Consider the following 19,416-nt stretch of genomic DNA (forward strand, 5'->3'; position numbering starts at 1 on the left):
CTGAGGATGGAGAGGGATCTGCTGCTCTGAGGTTCTCCTTTACATCAGACTATTTCAGTCCCTACACCTTCCAAGAAGCAAAGCACCATTCGCCTCTTCTCATGTCTCTGTAACATTACAGAGGCAACAGATAAAGAGGAAGGATGTCTGAAAAATTCAGAGAATGACAAGATAAGAAGAAGAAAAAAAGATGGTGAAATGGTTTCACTTTGTCATGGTGGAAAGCCATGAAGTCTGGTTGTTCTGACTCTTGGGGAAGGAGACCTCCATGGACTGGTCTTCACCTCTGAATTACAACAGACATAAAAGAGACAATATCTTTCAGTGCAGCCTTGAGTAAACACTACAGGAAGCAACTGAGATACTTGTTTGATGCTTAACTTGTCTTAAGTGCTCTTAGTTGAGGTGATGTGGTGTCTGGGTCAGGTCTTACAGAGTTGAAGGCAAGTGTTCATATATATTCATGGTATAATCCTGGGGCATTTTCCAAATTCCCAAGTTAGTTTGCATGGAGAGTGACTCAGTGTTTCAAGTAAAGTTCCTTAATGACATGAGAGTTACTATACCAGCTGATAGTTCCATCCAGTTCTCTGAATGGAGCTAAAGTTTTCTATTGCTTGGGAAAAGCTTGTGGAAGCTGCTTATTGGAAAGGCATCATGCAGAGGAAACATGCAGAAGAAAGAGGATGAAGCCTGCAAATGAACTGTCCAGAGCTCTTTAGATCTGCAGGCACAGCTTGGTTACTCATTCCTGGCTTTCTCCTCCCTTCATAGCTACTGCAGTGTGGATGGCTGCCTTGCAGAACTCGGAGGGCTCAGCCACAGCAGCCAGCAAATCACAGTGAAACGAAACCTGAGCAAATCAAAATCCTGCTCCATGGGCAAGGAGAGATCACCTTATATGGGAACATCATGGGCAAGAAGATGAATATGTCCAGCTGAGCTGCTGAGGTCAGACCCCAAACAGATGGAAGATGTTAATATGAAAACAAGAGCATTTAAAAAGAGAAGACAACACTTCTGCTTAACTTTTGCAATCTGAGCCCTCCTGTTCATCTTTTTCTTATAAATATTGTGTTGTCTTATGTATGCATAGGGCTGACTGTGTTTTATTCAATATCAGTTTCTTTGTGGCTGTTCTAGCACCTGAATGCTTCCCAGGTCTGTTTCTGGTTCCCACTTGCAGCTTTTTTAGTTGTTGTTATTATGTAGCAGGATTTTGCTTGCTGAAAGTGTCACTAGGACCAGCCAGAGCAGTATGGACTGTGGTCAGCAAAGCCTGAGCAGTGATCCCTGATGTCTCAAAAGATTAAGCCTGTTTGTGCAGAGTGTAACTTGTTCCTCTGTGCTAAAGCATATAAGATGATACTGACAGGCAAGAAGCTTGTCTGATTCTGTTGTTTTGTCATGACTGCAGCCATAGGTAGCATCCCAGGTGATTTAAAATACTAAAAGATTGGAAGAAAAACATTAGATCTCTGTTTTTTAGATTTTATATCTTTTGTGCCTTTATGTGGGTCTTCCACTGCAAAAGGGAGGAGCCTGGTCCTTTTGATCTGGGTCTAGTGGATTCTCATCCAAGCTTCTTGTCTTTCAGACTTGGAGCCTGAGATTTACAGATCCCACCTTGACAGCTCTACATCTCTGACCATCTCTGACTTGTACATGGTTCTGTGGAGCAGGACAGGCTGCAGCCAAAGTATGTGCCTTGTATTGGCTCTGCACAGAGGGGTAGTGACTTTATTACTCCCTTTCCTTCCCATGACCTGAGTGCATAGTGGGAAGTCAGGCCCAGAAGAAGGTCAGCATGACACTGGCTTTAGACTCATCTCTACAGTTGTCCCAGCATTACTTCTGAGTGGCAAAGTCTAGTAGTGCTGAGGAAAGACAGTGCCACCAACAGAAGATGACAAGACCAGTGCTGAGCTGTCAGTTCTGGAGCCCCAGGGTGGAATTTGCTCCTTTTTCTGTGAACAAATCAAAGGACGAGGCTCTTCATTGATCTGATGTTGGTCCATTCTTGGAAGATTGACATGGTTGTGGGAACTTTGTGGTGGGAGTGTGGCATAGGATGTTACCTAACAAGGTGGGGTTGCTTGGACACAGTTAGCTAAGCTTCCTCTAAAAAACACTTGTAGTTTCATTTCTTGCCATGCTGTCTGGTTTTGTTTCTTGTCTGAAAAATCCAAAATAACTCCACTGAAGTAATCTCAGATTTATACCAGTGTTTTGGAGATTAGTCTGCTGTGTAGAGTCTCCTGTTGAGGGTCAGATGAAATGGCAAGTCACCCTTGCAGCAGATTTCAAGAACAATAAGATGTTTTAGGAATATACAATAATTGGTTGCCTCTAAAGGGCAGATTTTCCTCTTTGCTGCCAAACTGGGGCTGTTCTCAGTGATAAGTGTTGGCTGAACAAAGTCTGCCGAAGTTCATAAAGTTGGTCTCATTCTCCTGGGAGGGCAGCCAGCCAGGACATTGAGCACACTGATCCCAATCTCACAAAGACTCAAGTCTGCAGGAAATTAAAATTGCTTGATTAAGGTACTCTACCCACCTACAGCTGCTCAGAGCTGGGTTCCCACTGCCAGTTTCCAATAACATGGTTACCCCAAAGCCTTGTTCTCCAGAAGGAAAAGGCTGAAGTGCTATTATAACAGATGGTATAAAAAAAGGAATATTGATCAGTTGCTTTGCATTTCTGTTCTTCAGATATTATTTTATCACCCCCCAGAACAGTCTGTGGTTAAACTGAAGTGGTATTAGCTCTTGTGGCTTGTTTTTCAAAGCAAACCTTTTATGTTGCTTTTATGTAGTGTGGAAAGTGTCTTCTGAACATAGCATAGTTTTCAAAGTTTATAGTGCTTTTGTGAGCTAGAGGAGCTAGATGGCTTTCCTGTCAGCTTAGAAACAGAGGTGTCCCTCCTTTTATTAACACATCCAATTCAGTAGAAAGTGATAACATTAGACCATGTTTTTTGAAGCCACCAGCATGAGGCATAGAAATGGTCACTTTGGAAAGTTAAGGACTGAGTATTTTAAGCTCTCTTTAAAAAAACCCTAAAACAACCAAAAATACAACAGGGAGAGCATTAGGGTTCGTGACATAAAAAGTTAAAGTCTAGGTACACAGCAACACAGCATGGGTGAAAGTTTTTGGATTACATCAAGCCCTGTTGCTCTTAATTGATGCTTCACAACGGGCATCTGAAGGGCTGGGATGTCACCTCATGTTGTCTGTATCTTTTAGAATGGGAAAATGGAAATTCTCTTCTTGTATTTATCAATCCATTTCTGACAAAGCCAGAAGTTGTGAAGGTGAAAGCAAGGCAGACTTTGGTCCAGCTGATGATGTGTCACACAGAAAGTCTCTCAATTACTTGAAAATGTCTGTCAGGCTTCTGTCTTGCAGTGCATTTTGTGCAAGAACAATACAAAGAAGCTGACCCATTTTATTCTTATGGGCTTATTTGTCCTTTCTGTTTTAGCTGTGCAGTTGTACAGTCAACACTTCCAGATTCTGTCAGGAGATGGATGAAGTTAACAGCTCAGTTGGATCCCACAAATGACAGGATCTGGGATGCAGCAGAACAGCAATGCAGGTGAGTCTTAACTCACGTGAGCCCAGTATTCAGCTTCCATTGATACATTTGGTTGCTTTCCTGACATGTCTCTGTCCTACCATTCAGTGTGGTTACTTTTCATTGCAGACAGCCAAGTCTTCCCTTTCTCCCTTAGTATCAGGGAGTCACTCCCACTGGAGTCTGTGTGATGGGTCTATAATGCCCCTACGATGGTCAGGTCGTTTTCAGAGTAAGCCAGGCACTTGTGTCCCTTACTGGGGACCACTTGTCCAGAAGTCATCATGCTGTTCTCATCAGCTGTGTGAGTTCTAAAGTTAAAGTTCTAACTGAAACAGTTGGTTTCTCCATTTATCCCAAGCCTCAGATATGTAACTTCATATAAAACCATGAAGGAAATTACTTCACCCTCAGCCCAAACAATGCCAAGCACTGTTGACCCAAGCAAACAGCTAAACAGGGATTGATGAGGTGTGGCAGGACCATGGTTTGGGTAGTTCTTCCTACAGCTTCCTCCTATAGAAAGCTGCAGCTATCTGAAATGTCAAGCTCCCTATCTCACATTTGAGGAGGAATCCACTGACATGTTGAGACTGTCTCCCATTGGCAAAACACTCTTGTCTTTGCTGAGCAAGAGCTTGTTTCTCTAAGGAATTCAAACAGGACAGTGTGTGAATTATAAATGCAACTTTTAAAACCTGTGAGGTCAGGCCTAGGGCCCTGTGGAATCCATGGAAAAAAACCCTGAGTGAGTGAAATACTTGCATTTTTTCATGTCAAAGGGATTTATTTTGACAGTTGTGACATTTTAGGATAATTCCTTTGCCTGGGTACATATAGATCTTGTGTGTAAACCAGCTATTTCCTTTCTAGCCACACTGTTACCAGTCATTATAATTTTTAAATAACTGATAACAGCAATCTGTCCTGCTGGTATGATTCTGCAGTGAAGTCACAGCCTCCAGTTTGTATCATCATGCAGCTGCCATAGAAACAATTTTAGATGTCACAGGCTCATCTTGAATTCACTAGAGGCATTTGGCTCATTAATTCAAATGTCAAGGAAAATGTATCAACGTAAGAAGGTTTAATCAGTGACAAAAATAAAAAGTTGCCTAACTTGGAGTTTTCTTCTGCAAGGTTCAGGGCTCTGTGGTCTGGAAGTTGGTTGGGAGTTCATTTATCACAGTGAGGTTGCTTCCACCTCCCAGAACAACTGGGGTAGGTTGGCTGTCTGTACACTGTGCTGCAGGCTAGTGTTTGGGGGTCCACCTCAGGCTGAAGAACAGTCTCTCCATCCTCTCTAGATAGATGATGAAAACCTCAATGCTGGCAAACTGTAATAGTGAGCTGAATAAAACTCTAGGAAAAAGACTCCATGGAACAATGCTGCTGTGAGCTAGAGAGAAGGATGGAGGGGCCTCACAGCCATCTTTTTTTTGTCCTTCATGACTGCACAGTGTTCCAAGATGAAAATATGCTGTTTCTATTCTGTATCAGCCAAAGCATGAAAAAAAAAAAAGTAAAATATTTTATTTCAGCTGAAATTATGGAAATTACACTCTAAGAGAGCCAATAAAAATCAATTTTAGCTCCTCTCAACCAGCTTTGAAATATATGTATAAGAAACTAGGTCATTTATCACTTTTATGAACTCACTGCTTTTAAAAGATATAAGTGTGATTCTGTGTATATATCCCATCTTTTCCCTAATTCATGGTTTTCTGCAGAGACTGAGCAGTTTTTCCACTGCCAGGTTCATCTCCCCCAGGGCCCATAGTGCCTCCTACTGCTCCTTCTGCTGAGGTTTTCCAGCTCTTTAAAAGAATTTCCATTCCCTTCTCTTGTGGACAGGGTTGTGATCTGAAAAAGGCTTTGTACAACAGGAAGGCTGTAATTGTTCATACAGCATCCGGGAAAGATAGGCATGAGCTTCCTGAGTTAATGAAATCCTAGGGGTTTTGATAAAGTTTCAGGGACTGCCAGTCATTTTTAAATGTCACACTGTGTAGGCTCACTGCTGCCTATGTTGCAAGAGGGAATTTTGCTTTTAATTACATCTCACAGTTGACACATTCTGTCTTGTTTCCTAAACCTTCCTTCTAAAGTGCCAGTAGTCAATCACTACCAAGGACCAAAAAGAATGGATGAGAGGTTTGATCCAAACCTCTGATGTATAAAGTTTCTTCACGAGTTCCACTGGCAAGGAAAAAAATGAGGAATCATTAAAAAGCAAAGCTCAGTGTTTATTTTCGACCAGAACGATACATAAGCCCAAGGTCAGAGCCCAGGAAGCTTTGCCATCTGATTGAGATACTGAGGTAGCAATCTTGGGCTTTGGTTACACCCATGATTGTCTTTATTGTCCAAATTCCTTTGAAAGGTAAGTTTCTGTACTGGAGGCCTCCTTTTCCTTCCTGTCAGTTATGGCAGGAGCTGAACAAAGCCACTGCATGTTGGCAAGAAGATTCTTCTATTTTTGCTTGTTCATTTCTGCCTGGGGCAGGGCACAGTTGTCAGATTAGCTGGCTGAAGGATGGGTGTTTACAACATCTTTTTCAGAAGAGCTTTGGATTGGGTTCCAGATGCTTCCCAGTGGATGAACTCTGGATAGTTTCACATTGTAGGTTCATTAATATTTAGTTCTTCAAAGATAAACACACTTTAATTATGCCTTGACTGTTACATACTGAAATTCATCAGAGACTTTAGTTCAGGTAGCATCCAGAAATGTTCATTTGGTTTGCAATCAAGTCTTACTCATTGACTTGGCTCAGAAGACACTTGGTTCATGAGAAGTCCCTCATGGAAGCTGCATGTCATCCACAGATCTCTGATGCAAAGGCATCACTCAAAATGCAATGATAGGAAAAATATTGCCTGCTTAGAAGCACTGTCCTGTGCATGGATGACTGCTCTGAAGGGTTTCCCCCTTGGAATGGCTGTCTTGATGGAAAGTAAAATATTCCTGGCTCATTCTTAAAATAGAACAGTGCCAATATTCCAGTTCAGCATAGTCCCTATACTAGAAAAGCAGTACTAAAAATTGTGTCTCTTACTTTCCTGTAGCCCTGGCAAGTCCTGGAGTGTAGCAGAGGTTATCTCACACAGGCTAGGCCAAGGTTACCCAGCTGACAACATGTGGGGAAATGCCTTCTTTCCTGCCATGTTAGCTTCAGAGAAATCCCTCTTTGGAGGAAGGGTCAGGCTGCAGCCTGCTTTCCATTGTGTTTGTGTATTTAGTGACACCACTGCAGGGGAGGTTCTTAAACTGATATCTGCTGGGAAGGCAGGACAACCTTTGGTGATGTGATGGACACAAGAGACATCCTCTGGGATCAAGCATGGAGCTCATTCTTAACTCTTACTGGCTGTGGAGCTCTGGTGTGAATGACCACCTGTCTGTGGGGACCAGCCATGACACTGCTAATTCATGGTGCAGAAATCATCAGCTGTCAAATGGTGTATTGTCTTCCTACTGTTCTATAGCAGGATTTATGAGAAGTGTCCTGAGATCCTGTTTCAGCTGGATGTAGAGACTCCAGTTAGGTTTGACCCACACAAACAAGGAAAATAGAGAACAACGTATACCCAGAAAACCATCAATATCTTTCTCAATCCCCTGAGCCACCTAATTCCATGCATTTCAATCTGTTATTCTTAGCAACATATTCCTCCTACTGACAGCTTTCCAGGTAATAGTAAAGTAGCATAACAGTAATTGATGTATTTAAATAAAAGAAGTTCATTAATTTAATGTTTCTTGTTTAGGCCTGCTGTTCTGAGGAGTTCTGAAGGCTTCACTGTGCTAAGAAAGAACAACATTCACTTCCCAGAATTTAATTACACCATGTGAGTGCAAACATTCCTCAATGCTTTCTGAAGAGTGAGTAGTTGTGCTCTGAAAAAAAGTTTATATAAACTGGCACCTTCTTTACTCAAAAAGGCTGTGCAGTCAGGACTGGACTGTATCTGCCTGAGTGACAAATACCAAGTTTCTATAATTCTTTAGCCCTATGAATCCTTCAGGAACCAAGAGAAATAAGGAGACCTTGGGAATAGAGAGATTTTATTTCTGCATTTTAAGGCCTAGAAATTTCTAGCAAGTATTCTGGGAGCTAACACAGGGAATGGTTTGGGCAGATTCCACCATATGGTAGTTGAGGCTTGAAACTACCTAAACTTGTGAGTTTCCTAAGGCAATTAACACAAATAAAACAACCAAGTGTTTTTCTTCCATCTGAGATACTCCACAGTTCACTGAATCAAGATTTATTCCAAAGCAAACCAGAGTTTTTGGTTCTTTGTGCATTTAGCAGATGTATGAAAAGTTTTGACAAAAAAACTTTGATGTGACTCCAGTTCTAAATAGTTCCACAAAGCATTTATCAAATGCTTATCAGCATGTTTAAAACAAATGTTGCCCCTCAAATTTAGGTTAAAACTATTGTGTAGCAACACACTTTATTTGATTCATGGCATGTTTATTATTGCTTGGAGGGTTTTCTTACATTTGTGATGGTTACATGAGTGCCATAAGTGTCTAGGAGCTGCCAGCATGTTCCAAAGCTGCATTGAGCTGGAACTGGGCAAACAAAGAGCAAAAAGGTGTTTGTTCCCTCTGACCTGGCAACCACAGACAGGAGGTGGGGAGATCACAAGGAAAAAGCAAGACAGTTCTGTGAAGCCAAGGCCAGCAGCCTTTCTGTTGACTACTTTTCTGTAGGCAAAGCACTTTCTGAGAAAGTTTTTGGAAGACAGTGGAGTCATTTTGAGGATGTTTAGTGTCAGATTAATAGCTGGGGTCAAACTGCCAAGAATGGGTTTGCCTAAAGTTTGTTATCTCTTAAGCATCAAAATACCAGTCTGTAGCAAGATTATTTTTCTGTAGTTCTGCTGCTGGGAGTGAACATGGGCTGCTGGGAGAGCAAGTGTGATGCCAGGCCACATCCTGCTGGCCTGGCTCTGTGTCTGCTAATCAAGGGATTTATTGGCAAAGAAGTGTCATTCTCTGGTGTCTCCAAAATAATAATAAAAAAAACCCAACAGGAGCTGAGAAGTCCAGTGCAGCAATTCAAAAAGCAAAGACAGTGAAATTTGAAGAGCAGTTAATAGATTGAGCAGAATACTATTTAAAACAAGCATTGGCAAAGAACGTGCACAGACTCTGCCATGCTGCTGAGCTTGTGTGCATCAACTTGGATAAACAGAGCTGCTGATTTCAGTAGAACTACCCAAGTAAGGAAGGGGGGGAAAGCTAGATATAATTCTACAATTAATATCTTTCAAGAAAACTTTTGTTTACATCAGTGACATGTCATAAGAATGTCAAATATTTCCATATGAAACATCCACCCAGCCCAGTGTCCTAACAAGGATCAATAGCAAGAGACAATTTTGGAAAGAGCTTGAGAAGCAGGGCATGTACAGAATGCTGCTTCCTCTGCAGTCTAGCTCTCCTGCAAATCAGGAAAGCATTCTTATAACCTCTGCATGGAGCTCTGTTGATTTCATCTCAGTTCCAAGGGGAATTCTGTGCTAGACTTAAATAGAAACAAGCTTTAGTCTTTCAAAAGAAGAGGACTTCTTGAGGTGCAAGGGAGCAAAACTTGAGCCAGTGATGAAGAAAGCTCTTAACAGGTCAGCTCTGAACACAAAGCTGTTATGAAGGAGAAGAATTCTATGCCATCAAGAGCAGATGTGGAATAACCTCTACCCTGAGGGACAGAGAAAGCCTCTGATCCTGGAAAGAGTTATGAAAACTTTCAAACAGAACCTAACTGACCTGCAGACTTCAGAGGCTGAGAGCTGGCCAGCCAAACATGTCTTGGCCACAGGCTGTGGAACCGTTCAGCCCAGGAAAAAAGGCATTTCATGTCTGTGCAAGCAAGAAGAAAGCAGAACACATTACAATGTGTTTTTCTGAGTGACTCACTGCCTTCAGAGAATACAAATCAGATTGTGGTGAATGGGAAGCAAACGCTCGCATGATCTAGGGAGCTGTGATTAGAAGCCCTCTGAAAGTCTGCCAAAGTTAGCTTGCAGTAGGATGTGCAGGAGAAAGGGAAATAAAGTAAAAGCTTGTTCTGGTTTGTTACAATCAAGATGGCAAAGCAGAACAGCAGAGACTGAACCCAAAGAGAAAAGAAAGAAGGAAAATGTGTTTTTCTTTAGATGTCTCTGTCACCTGAATGAGTGGAGACACCAGAAAGCAGAGGGCTGAGCTGATGGCATTTACACCAGACATACCCTCTTCAACAGTTTACTCTTTGGTACTTGAACAGGCAACCAACTATAAAACAAATTTGACTAGCAATGAGAGGGTGATCTGTGAGTATCTGCCCCTCCTGGAAACTGACCTTTGGCTAAGCAAATTCCTATTCAAATTATTTATCTAAATGAAGGAGAACAGGACTTAGAGATCACTTAAGTAAACTAATTAAGAACAAACAGTAAAGCACTTGATGTCCTGACAGCATGTCTGAGGCAGAAGACATATGGATGTTATCAGAGTTGGATATTGGTACTATTGTGTATGTTAGTATGTCTTTCAATTTCATGTAATGATTTTGTCTGTACTGCCAGCTTTCACTGTCAGATTTTAAAAGGCCTCTTTGTTCCATGCTTTCTGACTGCTAATTGATCCATAAGCTGATGTGAGCTGTGCATGAGGGGTGTCCTGTTCTTGATAGAATAAGAAACTGGAAGTCAGTGAAGGCCCACACAATTCTTGCTGCTCTCTACTGATTGAAGACTGGAAACTGGCTGGTATCCAGCGTGCTGAAGTGTGCTCAGGAGCTCAGAGTTTGTCTTTAGTAACATAATATTAAGGCCTTCAGAGCATGGGAGCTCTTGCCATTGCCAGCTCCTCACCTATCCCTGCTGGGGTTTTCTGTCTGCTTTACCTGGGATTGAACCCTCACCCCTCCACCCCCTATTTCTGATTAGATTCTAAGGAGCTAAAACTAGATTCCTATTGTCTGCTTCCAGCGAATGGGTCCTGTGACCGAGGGATGTGTTTTCTAGAGTCAGCTCAGAGTTGCTGCTTTCCTGTGGTGGGGACGTGCCAGCGGGCGGGCGTTGGTGTCAGAACAACTTGTGAGGTGTCGATTCCATTTCGCTCGGGTGGGCGCTGGCAACACAGAAAGACAATCCTCCTCCAGATCTGCTGATCCATCATCATTATCCCTATTGTGCTGTGTCAAACGTAGAACCCAACGGTGAGGATCGCTGCTGTAAGTTCTCTCTGCAGTTGCATGAAGCAGCAAATGCTGTTTTCCTCTCAAAGTGATGTTGGGAATGGTTGTTGCAGAGCCACCCTGTGAAGTTCTGTGGTGCTGGCAGGCCATGAGAACCATGATAATGAAGAATCTGAACTGATGTGCACCAGTGAGTCCAACAAGAACCATGATAGTGGAGAATACAAGCTGGGGCAACCTCTCAGACAGGGGTCCTCTTCCCTAGACTGCTGAAAGGTGCTACCATGGCAGATGCCAGCCAACACAGAAGTACCATGAGCACCTCTGCTGCCAGAGGAAGAAAGAGCTTCATCTCTTTCTAATGATTTACTTGCTATTGTGACGGTTACGGTGATGTTTCCAAAACAAGCACTGTGATGGACAGTTCAGCATCAGGTGGAAGGTGCATGAATTAGATGGTGCAGATATCTGCTTTTATAGCAGAGATTAATTCTGCAGGAGAATAAATGAAGGATTTGCTCATTGTGGATGGGAAGGTGACAGTCTTAGCTATGCTTCTGCTATTTTTTGCAGGTAGTTGCTCTCTCCTTGCCCTGAACTGGCTACAAGTTACGTCTTGGTGGTAGGATGGCCCTTGCCCGAGATGCAGCTTCTCTGTGAGACTTCCCAGACTCTGCACAGGGCTGACAGCAGCGGACTTCCAGTCTTACTCGTGGCTGGCCAGCGTGGAGGTGAGAAACTCTCCATACATTTACTAGCGATGAGCCGCACGGGAAAAATTCCCAGATTTAGCAACTCGGGTGAGAGCATCGTCCTCGGGATGACGCCCTGCCTGCACCCCCCGGCCCGGCCCGCACGCAGCAGAGCCCGGCGGCGGCAGCAGCCCCAGGGCGGCGGTTGAACCCCTTTCCTCCTGCCGAAAACCGCCGGGGACGAAGCTGCGGCGCCTCCGGGCAGCCGCTGTCTCCTCCTCCTCGGCCGCGGGCAGCCGCAGCTGGCGAGGGTGGGCCGGCAATCGAGGTCCCCGGGGCGAGCCCCGGGGCTGCGGGATCGCTCTCCGGGCTGCCCGGGGCGCTGCGGGGCCGCTGCCGGAGGGCTGTCTCCCGCCCGCCCTCCCAGGCCGCCGCCATGGCGTCGTGCGGGGTTCTGCAAAGCTTCCTCTTCGAGTACGACACCCCCCGCATCGTGCTGATCCGCAGCCGCAAAGTGGGGCTGATGAACCGCGGGGTGCAGCTCGCCATCCTCGCCTACGTGATCGGGTGAGCGGGCGGGCGGGCGGGTGGACTCTGGCCGGCCTCGCTGCCCTCCCCGCTCCGGACGGGCTCGGGGCGAGCCCGCAGCCCCAGCGGGGCGGCTGCCTGGGGGAGGAAGGGCAGCTCCCCCCGGGGCCCAGCGGCGGCAGCCTGTGGCCTCGCTCCGGGGGCTGCCGGGGCCCCCTTTTCTGCCAGGAAGGGCCGGGCGGAGCTGCAGTGTCGGGAAGCGTTCCCCGCGGGGCTGGCGGGGGAGCAGCCAGCGCCCGGAGGTGACAGGCAGGTGCTGGCACAGCTTCTCGGGACCCCTCAGGGGGGCGAGAGGCGTTCACCGGCGGGGAGGTGCGTAAAAGCAATAATTACACCCAGCCGAACCACTCTGTAAAATAAAAGACCAGAGGAGAGACTGCTAGACCCTTTTTGTAGGGAAACGCTATGAAACTTACCTGGAGAGGTGATGTGGAAAAACAGATAAATTCCCACAACCTCTGCTGGTATTTATCTGGCTTTTTATTTTTTGTTTCTTTCTTGCAGCTGGGTCTTTCTGTGGGAGAAGGGCTACCAGGAGACAGACTCTGTGGTCAGTTCTGTTACCACAAAGGTGAAAGGAGTGACACTGACAAACACGTCCACCTTGGGAGCCAGGATCTGGGATGTAGCTGACTATGTCATCCCTCCTCAGGTATCAGTCACTTTCACACGCAGAGGGAAGGTTTGCTAACAAACAGCTGCTGCTTTGCCAGAGTCCACTGAAGTGAGGAGCAGCTTCAGCTCCAGCGTGGACTTGGTGTGAGAGAACAAAGCAGCTTTGCTGTGTTGCAGATCATGCAAAGCACCTGCACCAATCACCCAGGGGAAGCTTGTTTCAAGAGAAGTGTGTCCTTCCTACACTCTGCAGTTTTGGGTGCCACAATATAGGAAGGACATTGAGGTGCTGGAGAGAAGTTGACGCCTAAGTTGATGAGGGGTCTTGAGAACTGGCCCTATGAGGAGAGGCTGAGGCAGCTGGGGCTGTTCAGCCTGGAGAAGAGAAGTCTGAGGGTAGACCTCATTGCTCTCTACAACTACCTGAGAGGAGGTTGTGGTGAGGTGGGTATTGGCCTCTTCTCCCTAGTGACCAGCGATGGGACAAGAGGAAATAGGGTCAAGTTGCACCCGGGGAGTTTCAGATTATATATTAGGAAAAACTTCCTCACAGAAAGAGTAGTGAGGCCTTGGAACAGGCTGCCCAGGGAGGTGGTACAGGCACCATCCCTGGAGGTGTTAAAAAAAACAGGTAGACGTGGTGTTTCAGGAATGGTTTAGTGGTTAGGGGTTGTAAGGCGGACGGTTGGACTTGATGATCTGGAAGGTCTTTTCCAGCCTTGATTATTCTGTGTCTATGTGTGTGTGCTCATGTAGGAGGGAGAATTTTGCGGGCTTCAGGAAAAAGTTACTACAATAACCACATGTCCTCTATCTTACTGCATTCTAAAGCAAACAGTGCAAAGTTAAGTTGTTGGCAGGAATCCTGGGAATAGCTTGCAAGTCACTTGATCCGGAACTGAACGGGAAGTATTGCAGTAGTTACTGATTGACTGTGTCGGGGAACCTGCACAGTGTGGGCAATGTGTGGAACCCTTTGGGGTGGGTAGGCACAGCCAAGCTGCTGGTTATGGGTCACTGTCTGCATGAGATGTGGTGCAGAAAGAAGTGGCAGATTTAGCCAGATTTTGGCTGAATGATAATATTTGTATATTAGCGGAGCAGAAGCAAACAACAGATCCTGCATTGTACAGTTCTGAAAATAATGGAAGTGGTGCTCCCTGGAGAAACAAACCAGGACTGGTCACATTTCTAATAGATCTATTGAAAAAAAAAAAAAGAGGGGAAGGTGTGCTCAGACTTGCAGCTGGAACTTTATTTCTGCTTCTGCCTCATGACTCCCCTGAGGAGCTGTGTGGTCTCTGTTTTCATAACACAAATGAGGAAATTTGGGCCAAGTGAGAAGACAGAAAGGGTTACTAGTCCCACAGTCCTTCCTCTGCCTAAAGACACAGGCATCAGGTGATGCATGGGGAACTCTGCTCCATTAGTGTGCTTGCACCAGCACTGTCCAAAGCAAGCCCGCTCTGTCAGCAAAGACATTTGGGGCAATGCCTTGGTTATTCTTTGCACACTGTCACTTTTAAATTTCCTTCTTGTTTTGGATGTTCAGGAGGAGAATGCTGTGTTTGTCATGACCAATGTGATACTCACACCCAACCAGCGTCAAGGCCACTGCCCAGAGGTAGGTTCAGGACCTGATTTAACCCTGCCTTTTGTAGGTGGGAGTGTGGGAGAGAGAACTCTTAGAGTTTAATGTAATTATCATTTCTCTCCAGCTTCCAGATGATAAAACAGAGTGCAAGAGGAACAAAGACTGTGTTCCAGGATATGTCAGTACCCACAGCAGTGGTAAGAAGTCTGCTGCAGGGGCTCCTTTCAGTCAGTGTTGTGATACCTCTGTGCTGTGCCTTCCCTCCTGCAAAGGGAGCAGCATTTCCCTTCAGTCTCCTTGTTCTCATTCTCTCACACCTAAGACAGCTGAAAAGAAAACTTAGATATTTTTTTTCTGGATTAAGACTGTTGGGTGGATGCTGGATAGCTATGTGCTTTGGTGGGTTAGCAGACAGTGTGAGGATTTTTTCAAGACCTTAAGTCCATGAAGCAGTATTTTGTGTAGATGAGGATTTCGCTCAGAAAAAGGACCTGATGCTTCCTCTGAAACTGCACTACAAATTGCAATGGAAGATAGTGGGGTTCTTGGTACCTGCATTTCACCTCTGAGCAAATGGCTTTCACCTTAGGGAGTGAGGAGGGATCACAGGACAAGTACTGTGTCTGTGTTTTTGCTTGGGAGTACTTCATTCACCTCTCTTTCCAGGCATCCAGACTGGGAAGTGTGTATCATACAACAACAGCATTAAGACCTGTGAAGTCTTGGCATGGTGCCCTGTGGAGGATGACTATTATATACCCAAGTGAGTGCTCTGTCTTCCTACTTTGCAGTGGCTCCCCTGGCAGCAGGCTAGCAGTATGCAGCTGATGTTTCTCCCTATGAGGTACTGTTGGAAAAAGCTGAAGATGTGATAGCCAAGGATCCATCAGAGTCTTGTTTGTGAAAATATAAGTGAAACTTACTGACTTTTCCTATTGTTTTGTAGGCCAGCGTTCCTGCAAGAAGCTGAGAACTTCACCCTTCTGGTGAAGAACAACATTTGGTACCCCAAGTTCAACTTCAGCAAGTAAATAGTGTGTGGGGCATTGATCTCTCTGGTCTCTTGGACAGTAAAGGGGAGCTGGAGAAGTGGAAAACATGCAACAAATCTTCTGTTCCCCTTTAGGCGAAACATCCTCCCCACTATCAACTCCACCTACCTCAAGAACTGCATCTATGACTCCCAGACAGATCCCTTCTGCCCTATCTTCCGTTTAGGGCAAATAGTTGAAGCTGCAGGGCAGAACTTCCAGGAAATGGCTGTGGAGGTATTTGGCAGACCCTTCTCTTGGGCCTCAGCTGTGTAGTAGAGGTGTGCTAGGTGGTGGTCCCCCTCTGCCTTGTGGCATGAGCCATAGGACACAGAGTAGCTGCAGAATGGAGAGCTGCTCTGGCCATATGTAGATAGAATTGACTCTGACTAGAGACAGTTCTACTTAACAAATATTTGGCTTTGGCTTATTTGGGTGGGGTTCTGTGCAAGGTCCTTCTGTAGCAAGGGGTAAGAGTGTTGGACTGGGACAAGGGCCAGTAAATCAATGTCCTGGTCAGCAACCAGCCTAGCACTGGGCTGGTGGGACACCTGACCTGCTCACCTTCTCCTCTCCTCCACTTGGCAGGGCGGAGTCATGGCTCTGCAGATCAACTGGAACTGCAACCTTGACAGAGCTGCTTCCCACTGCGTGCCCAGGTACTCCTTCCGGCGCCTCGACAACAAGGACTCTGCCCACACGGTCTCACCTGGCTACAACTTCAGGTAACGTGGCTACGGAGGGCACCTGGTGTCCCTGCAGCTCAGCCCTTCACTGGCACAGCATGACAGGCTGCCCAGACTCCTCCTCTGGCAGCTGTGGTAATCCTTGGACTTTGGGTGGTGCTGTAAAACTTGGGAGAGTTTCTCTCATGCTGTAAAACAAAGAGCAGGTGGGATTCCTGCTGTGCAAACCACAGCAGAGGGGGCAGGTCTGTGACGCTCCACTGCTGGGTCAGTGTCTGAGTCATATTTGCATCAGCACCTGGGTGACCATTTGGGCCAGCCTCCCATGCGTGGCATGGAGACCTGATTCAGGGGCTGCTGATGGGGCAGTATTTTAGGGGGCCAGGGTGATGGGTGAAGGCTGAAGCACCCCTTTTGCTGTGCATGAGGGAAGAGCTAAGCTTTAGAAAGTGGCTCTGTCAGTTGAAGATCGTATCTGCAACTTGAGTGTCCTGGCATACACCACATGAACATTCTGGCCAGTAGAGAGAGGTCCAGCACCTCCAGTGAAACTGCTGGTGCAGAGTGGGGTAGCTGGCTGCATCCAGACTCTGAGGAAAAACAGCTCAGGGCTATTCGTGTTTCTAGCATCCTAGACTCTTAGGCCAGGGGATGTCTTTTGGTGGAACTTGAATGAATTCACTGGGAAGCTGCTGTCCTGCAGACAGCACAGGCATGTTTTGGAGGTGCTGTGCCTGCAGGTGTCAGAGTGTCAGGTGAGACCAGCTGGAGGGTGTCACAGCCTGTCTGCTGTGGGGTCTGAAGTGCTCTTGCAAATTCTAGGATGTGGTGCAGCCCCTTACCAATCCTTCTTCTTCTCTTCCACCTTCTTCTCTGATTCCTCCTGGCTTAGTCAACCACGTGGCAGAGTAAGTCTGATCTCACTTATTTATTCTCATCCTTTTTCCTTGTCATTAGCCTTCGAGGAACAAGGATCAGCCTTTGTGTGCCAGGCTGAGCTATGCTGCCTGCCTCCCTGCCTGTTCCCTGCCCTGCCCTCTCCTGGCTGCGTGCACTCCTGCAGCCTTCTGCTTGACTTTGAGGAGGCTGATTCTCACGTGTAGCTAAATTTCTTCCTTTCTGCCCTTCTGTTCCTCTAGTCAAGCTGACTTTCTCCCCTTCCTCTGCCTTGCAAGTTTCTTGGTGTGGCTTGTACTAACTGCTGTCTTAAAGTCGCCTGTTTTGGGCTTTCCTCCTGTGTGTGTTTGCCTGCATGAAATCTCCTGCTATGGTTTAGGGCTTGTCTCTGAAGGTACCAATGTTCAGCCCATCCTTTTGGGGTGGGGGGCACACCTGGATGTTGCATGATCACATTAGCAACCTTAAAATTTCCAGCTAAGCTCTGACCTGTCTTTTCTCCAGGTTTGCAAAATACTACAAGGATAGTAATGGCACAGAGTCCCGGACACTTGTCAAAGCTTATGGCATCCGCTTTGATATCATAGTGTTTGGAAAGGTAGGGGGCTTTAATTCCTGGGGGGTCTTGTGGTGAGTGCTGTCAGAGATGCTGAAAAACTTACTCACCCTGGTAACTGTCTCCTAGGCAGGAAAATTTGATGTGATTCCTACCATGATTAACATTGGCTCTGGCCTGGCACTGTTTGGTGTGGTGAGTGACATTGTCTGCACTTGGACTCAGCTCTGGGTTAGTGCCTCAGTTCTGAGGGGTGTTGTCTGAGACTCTTTCCATCTCCTCTAGGCAACAGTGCTGTGTGACATTGTTGTTCTGTATTGCATGAAGAAGAGATACTACTATCGGGAGAAGAAATACAAATATGTGGAGGATTATGAACTGGTAAGCGTCAATGAAGGCAGAGTGGAGGCAAAGTTGTTTCTGATTCAGGAGAGATTCTGAAACAGGGTGTAGAAAGTCTACATCCAACAGGGGTTTTGAACCACAGCTCTGAAGAAACTTCTGTCTTTGTCAGAGAAGCTAATTTTTACCTCAAAGCTGTTGCAGGAAGGAGCACTAGAAACAAATATTGTCATTTCCTGGGCAGCCACTGTTGGAGAGGGATATGTATGTTCAAGAACTTGTAATGCTCCCACTGCATCTCTTTTTTTGGGTTGCAGTCCTTGCCAGTTGCCTCCTGAGAACTGCAGACAACAGCTCTGTCCCCATCAAATCCTTTTTGGCTTTTGGGGGTTTCTGCTGCCATGAACAGACCCATTCAGTAGGTTGATACTTTCCAAGACCAATAGCTGACAGCTGCAGCTCTACCTCCCTTCGGGTTCCAAATGGTCTGTTTGGCCAGTAGAAGGATCTGGGGGGTTGTCTGGTGCTGAGGGGCTCAGCCCTGCAGCCCCATGCTTGGTGAGGAGTGTTGCTGCAGAGGGTGGATTTCTGAATCAAAAGACCTTGTGGCACTGGAAACATGAAGTCTGAGTAACGGGGAGTAGCTTGTCTGTGCAGAGGGTTTGATGTGAGAGGAAGGGGGAGAAGGAAGTTTTCTGGCAGGGCCCTCTCATCTCTGATCCTTGCAGGGACTCAATGAGACGAACGGAAGAAGCCCCTGACCTGCCACAGCACCAGCTGCTGCTGTGAACATTACACTGACCCTGCCATGAGACCCACCCACAGGAAGGGGGGAACAAACCTGAGAAAGACAAATTCTTCACTACTCTTTGCTACTTCAGTGGGCTGGAACCAACCCTAGAGAGAAGAACTGCTCCTTGTCTGCTGTCTTTCCAGGTTAATTGCACTAAGCACAAAGGGAGAGTTGTGGTTTTTATGCCAGGCCTCTCTGTGTTGTAACTCTGGAACAGGGACTGCTCTGGTCATTTTGACAGTCTTCCTTTCCCTGAGCTCACAGGGCAAGAAGGACAAATTCTTGTGAACCTGGCCCTTGCCAGATGTTGCCTAACCTTGGGAGAGCAGCTCCTTGCTGTTGTCAATCACTTTTCCTTGCCCTGATGGATTGTGATGCTTAGCTGAGCCTGTGCCTACTATTTATTGTGTCTCCAAGTTTCAGTGGCCATGGACTGAGGCAAAGCAGGGTCTGGTTCCATTGTGCTAAGGTAAATGGCTTACAGATTTTTTCCTGTTTTGTCTAATTTTTATGACACTATACAATTTACTTTCTGTTTAATAAAATATTACTCTCTGCCCTCTTGGAGTCCTGCAAGCTGGGGTTTGCTTTGTTTTTCCCTAGGGCCTGTGAAGGTTAGAGTCAGTGAATTGTCTTCATTTTACACAGATAGCAACTGTTCCTGGAGAGCTGTCAACTGGGGCCTTTCCAAGAGTCCAGCACTCAATTCTGGGCATGTGAACAGCTCCCTTTGGAGTAGGCAGGGCCTGGAGCCACTGTGGTCCCATCCTAGCCCAAAGTCTCCAGGAATGGCACAGCATCAGATGTTACTGAGACAGGAAGGTGCTTTCAGACTCCTCTCCC

The 19,416-nt window shown here is 46.2% G+C and overlaps 1 protein-coding gene across 1 annotated transcript; it reads left to right on the forward strand.

The window, feature by feature from the left end:
* Positions 1-11,693: 11,693 nt before the first annotated feature.
* Positions 11,694-19,149, forward strand: P2RX4 (purinergic receptor P2X 4). The gene is made up of 12 exons (XM_051634252.1): positions 11,694-12,038; positions 12,564-12,711; positions 14,227-14,298; positions 14,393-14,465; positions 14,935-15,031; positions 15,215-15,295; positions 15,395-15,536; positions 15,888-16,024; positions 17,387-17,480; positions 17,568-17,633; positions 17,724-17,819; positions 18,509-19,149. Exons 1-12 carry the CDS (start codon positions 11,908-11,910, stop codon positions 18,539-18,541), a joined length of 1,170 nt encoding a protein of 389 aa, XP_051490212.1. The 5' UTR covers positions 11,694-11,907; the 3' UTR covers positions 18,542-19,149.
* The last annotated feature ends 267 nt before the right edge of the window (positions 19,150-19,416 follow it).

Source organism: Apus apus, chromosome 16, assembly GCF_020740795.1.
Source record: "Apus apus isolate bApuApu2 chromosome 16, bApuApu2.pri.cur, whole genome shotgun sequence".
Taxonomy (NCBI): Eukaryota; Metazoa; Chordata; class Aves; order Apodiformes; family Apodidae; genus Apus; species Apus apus.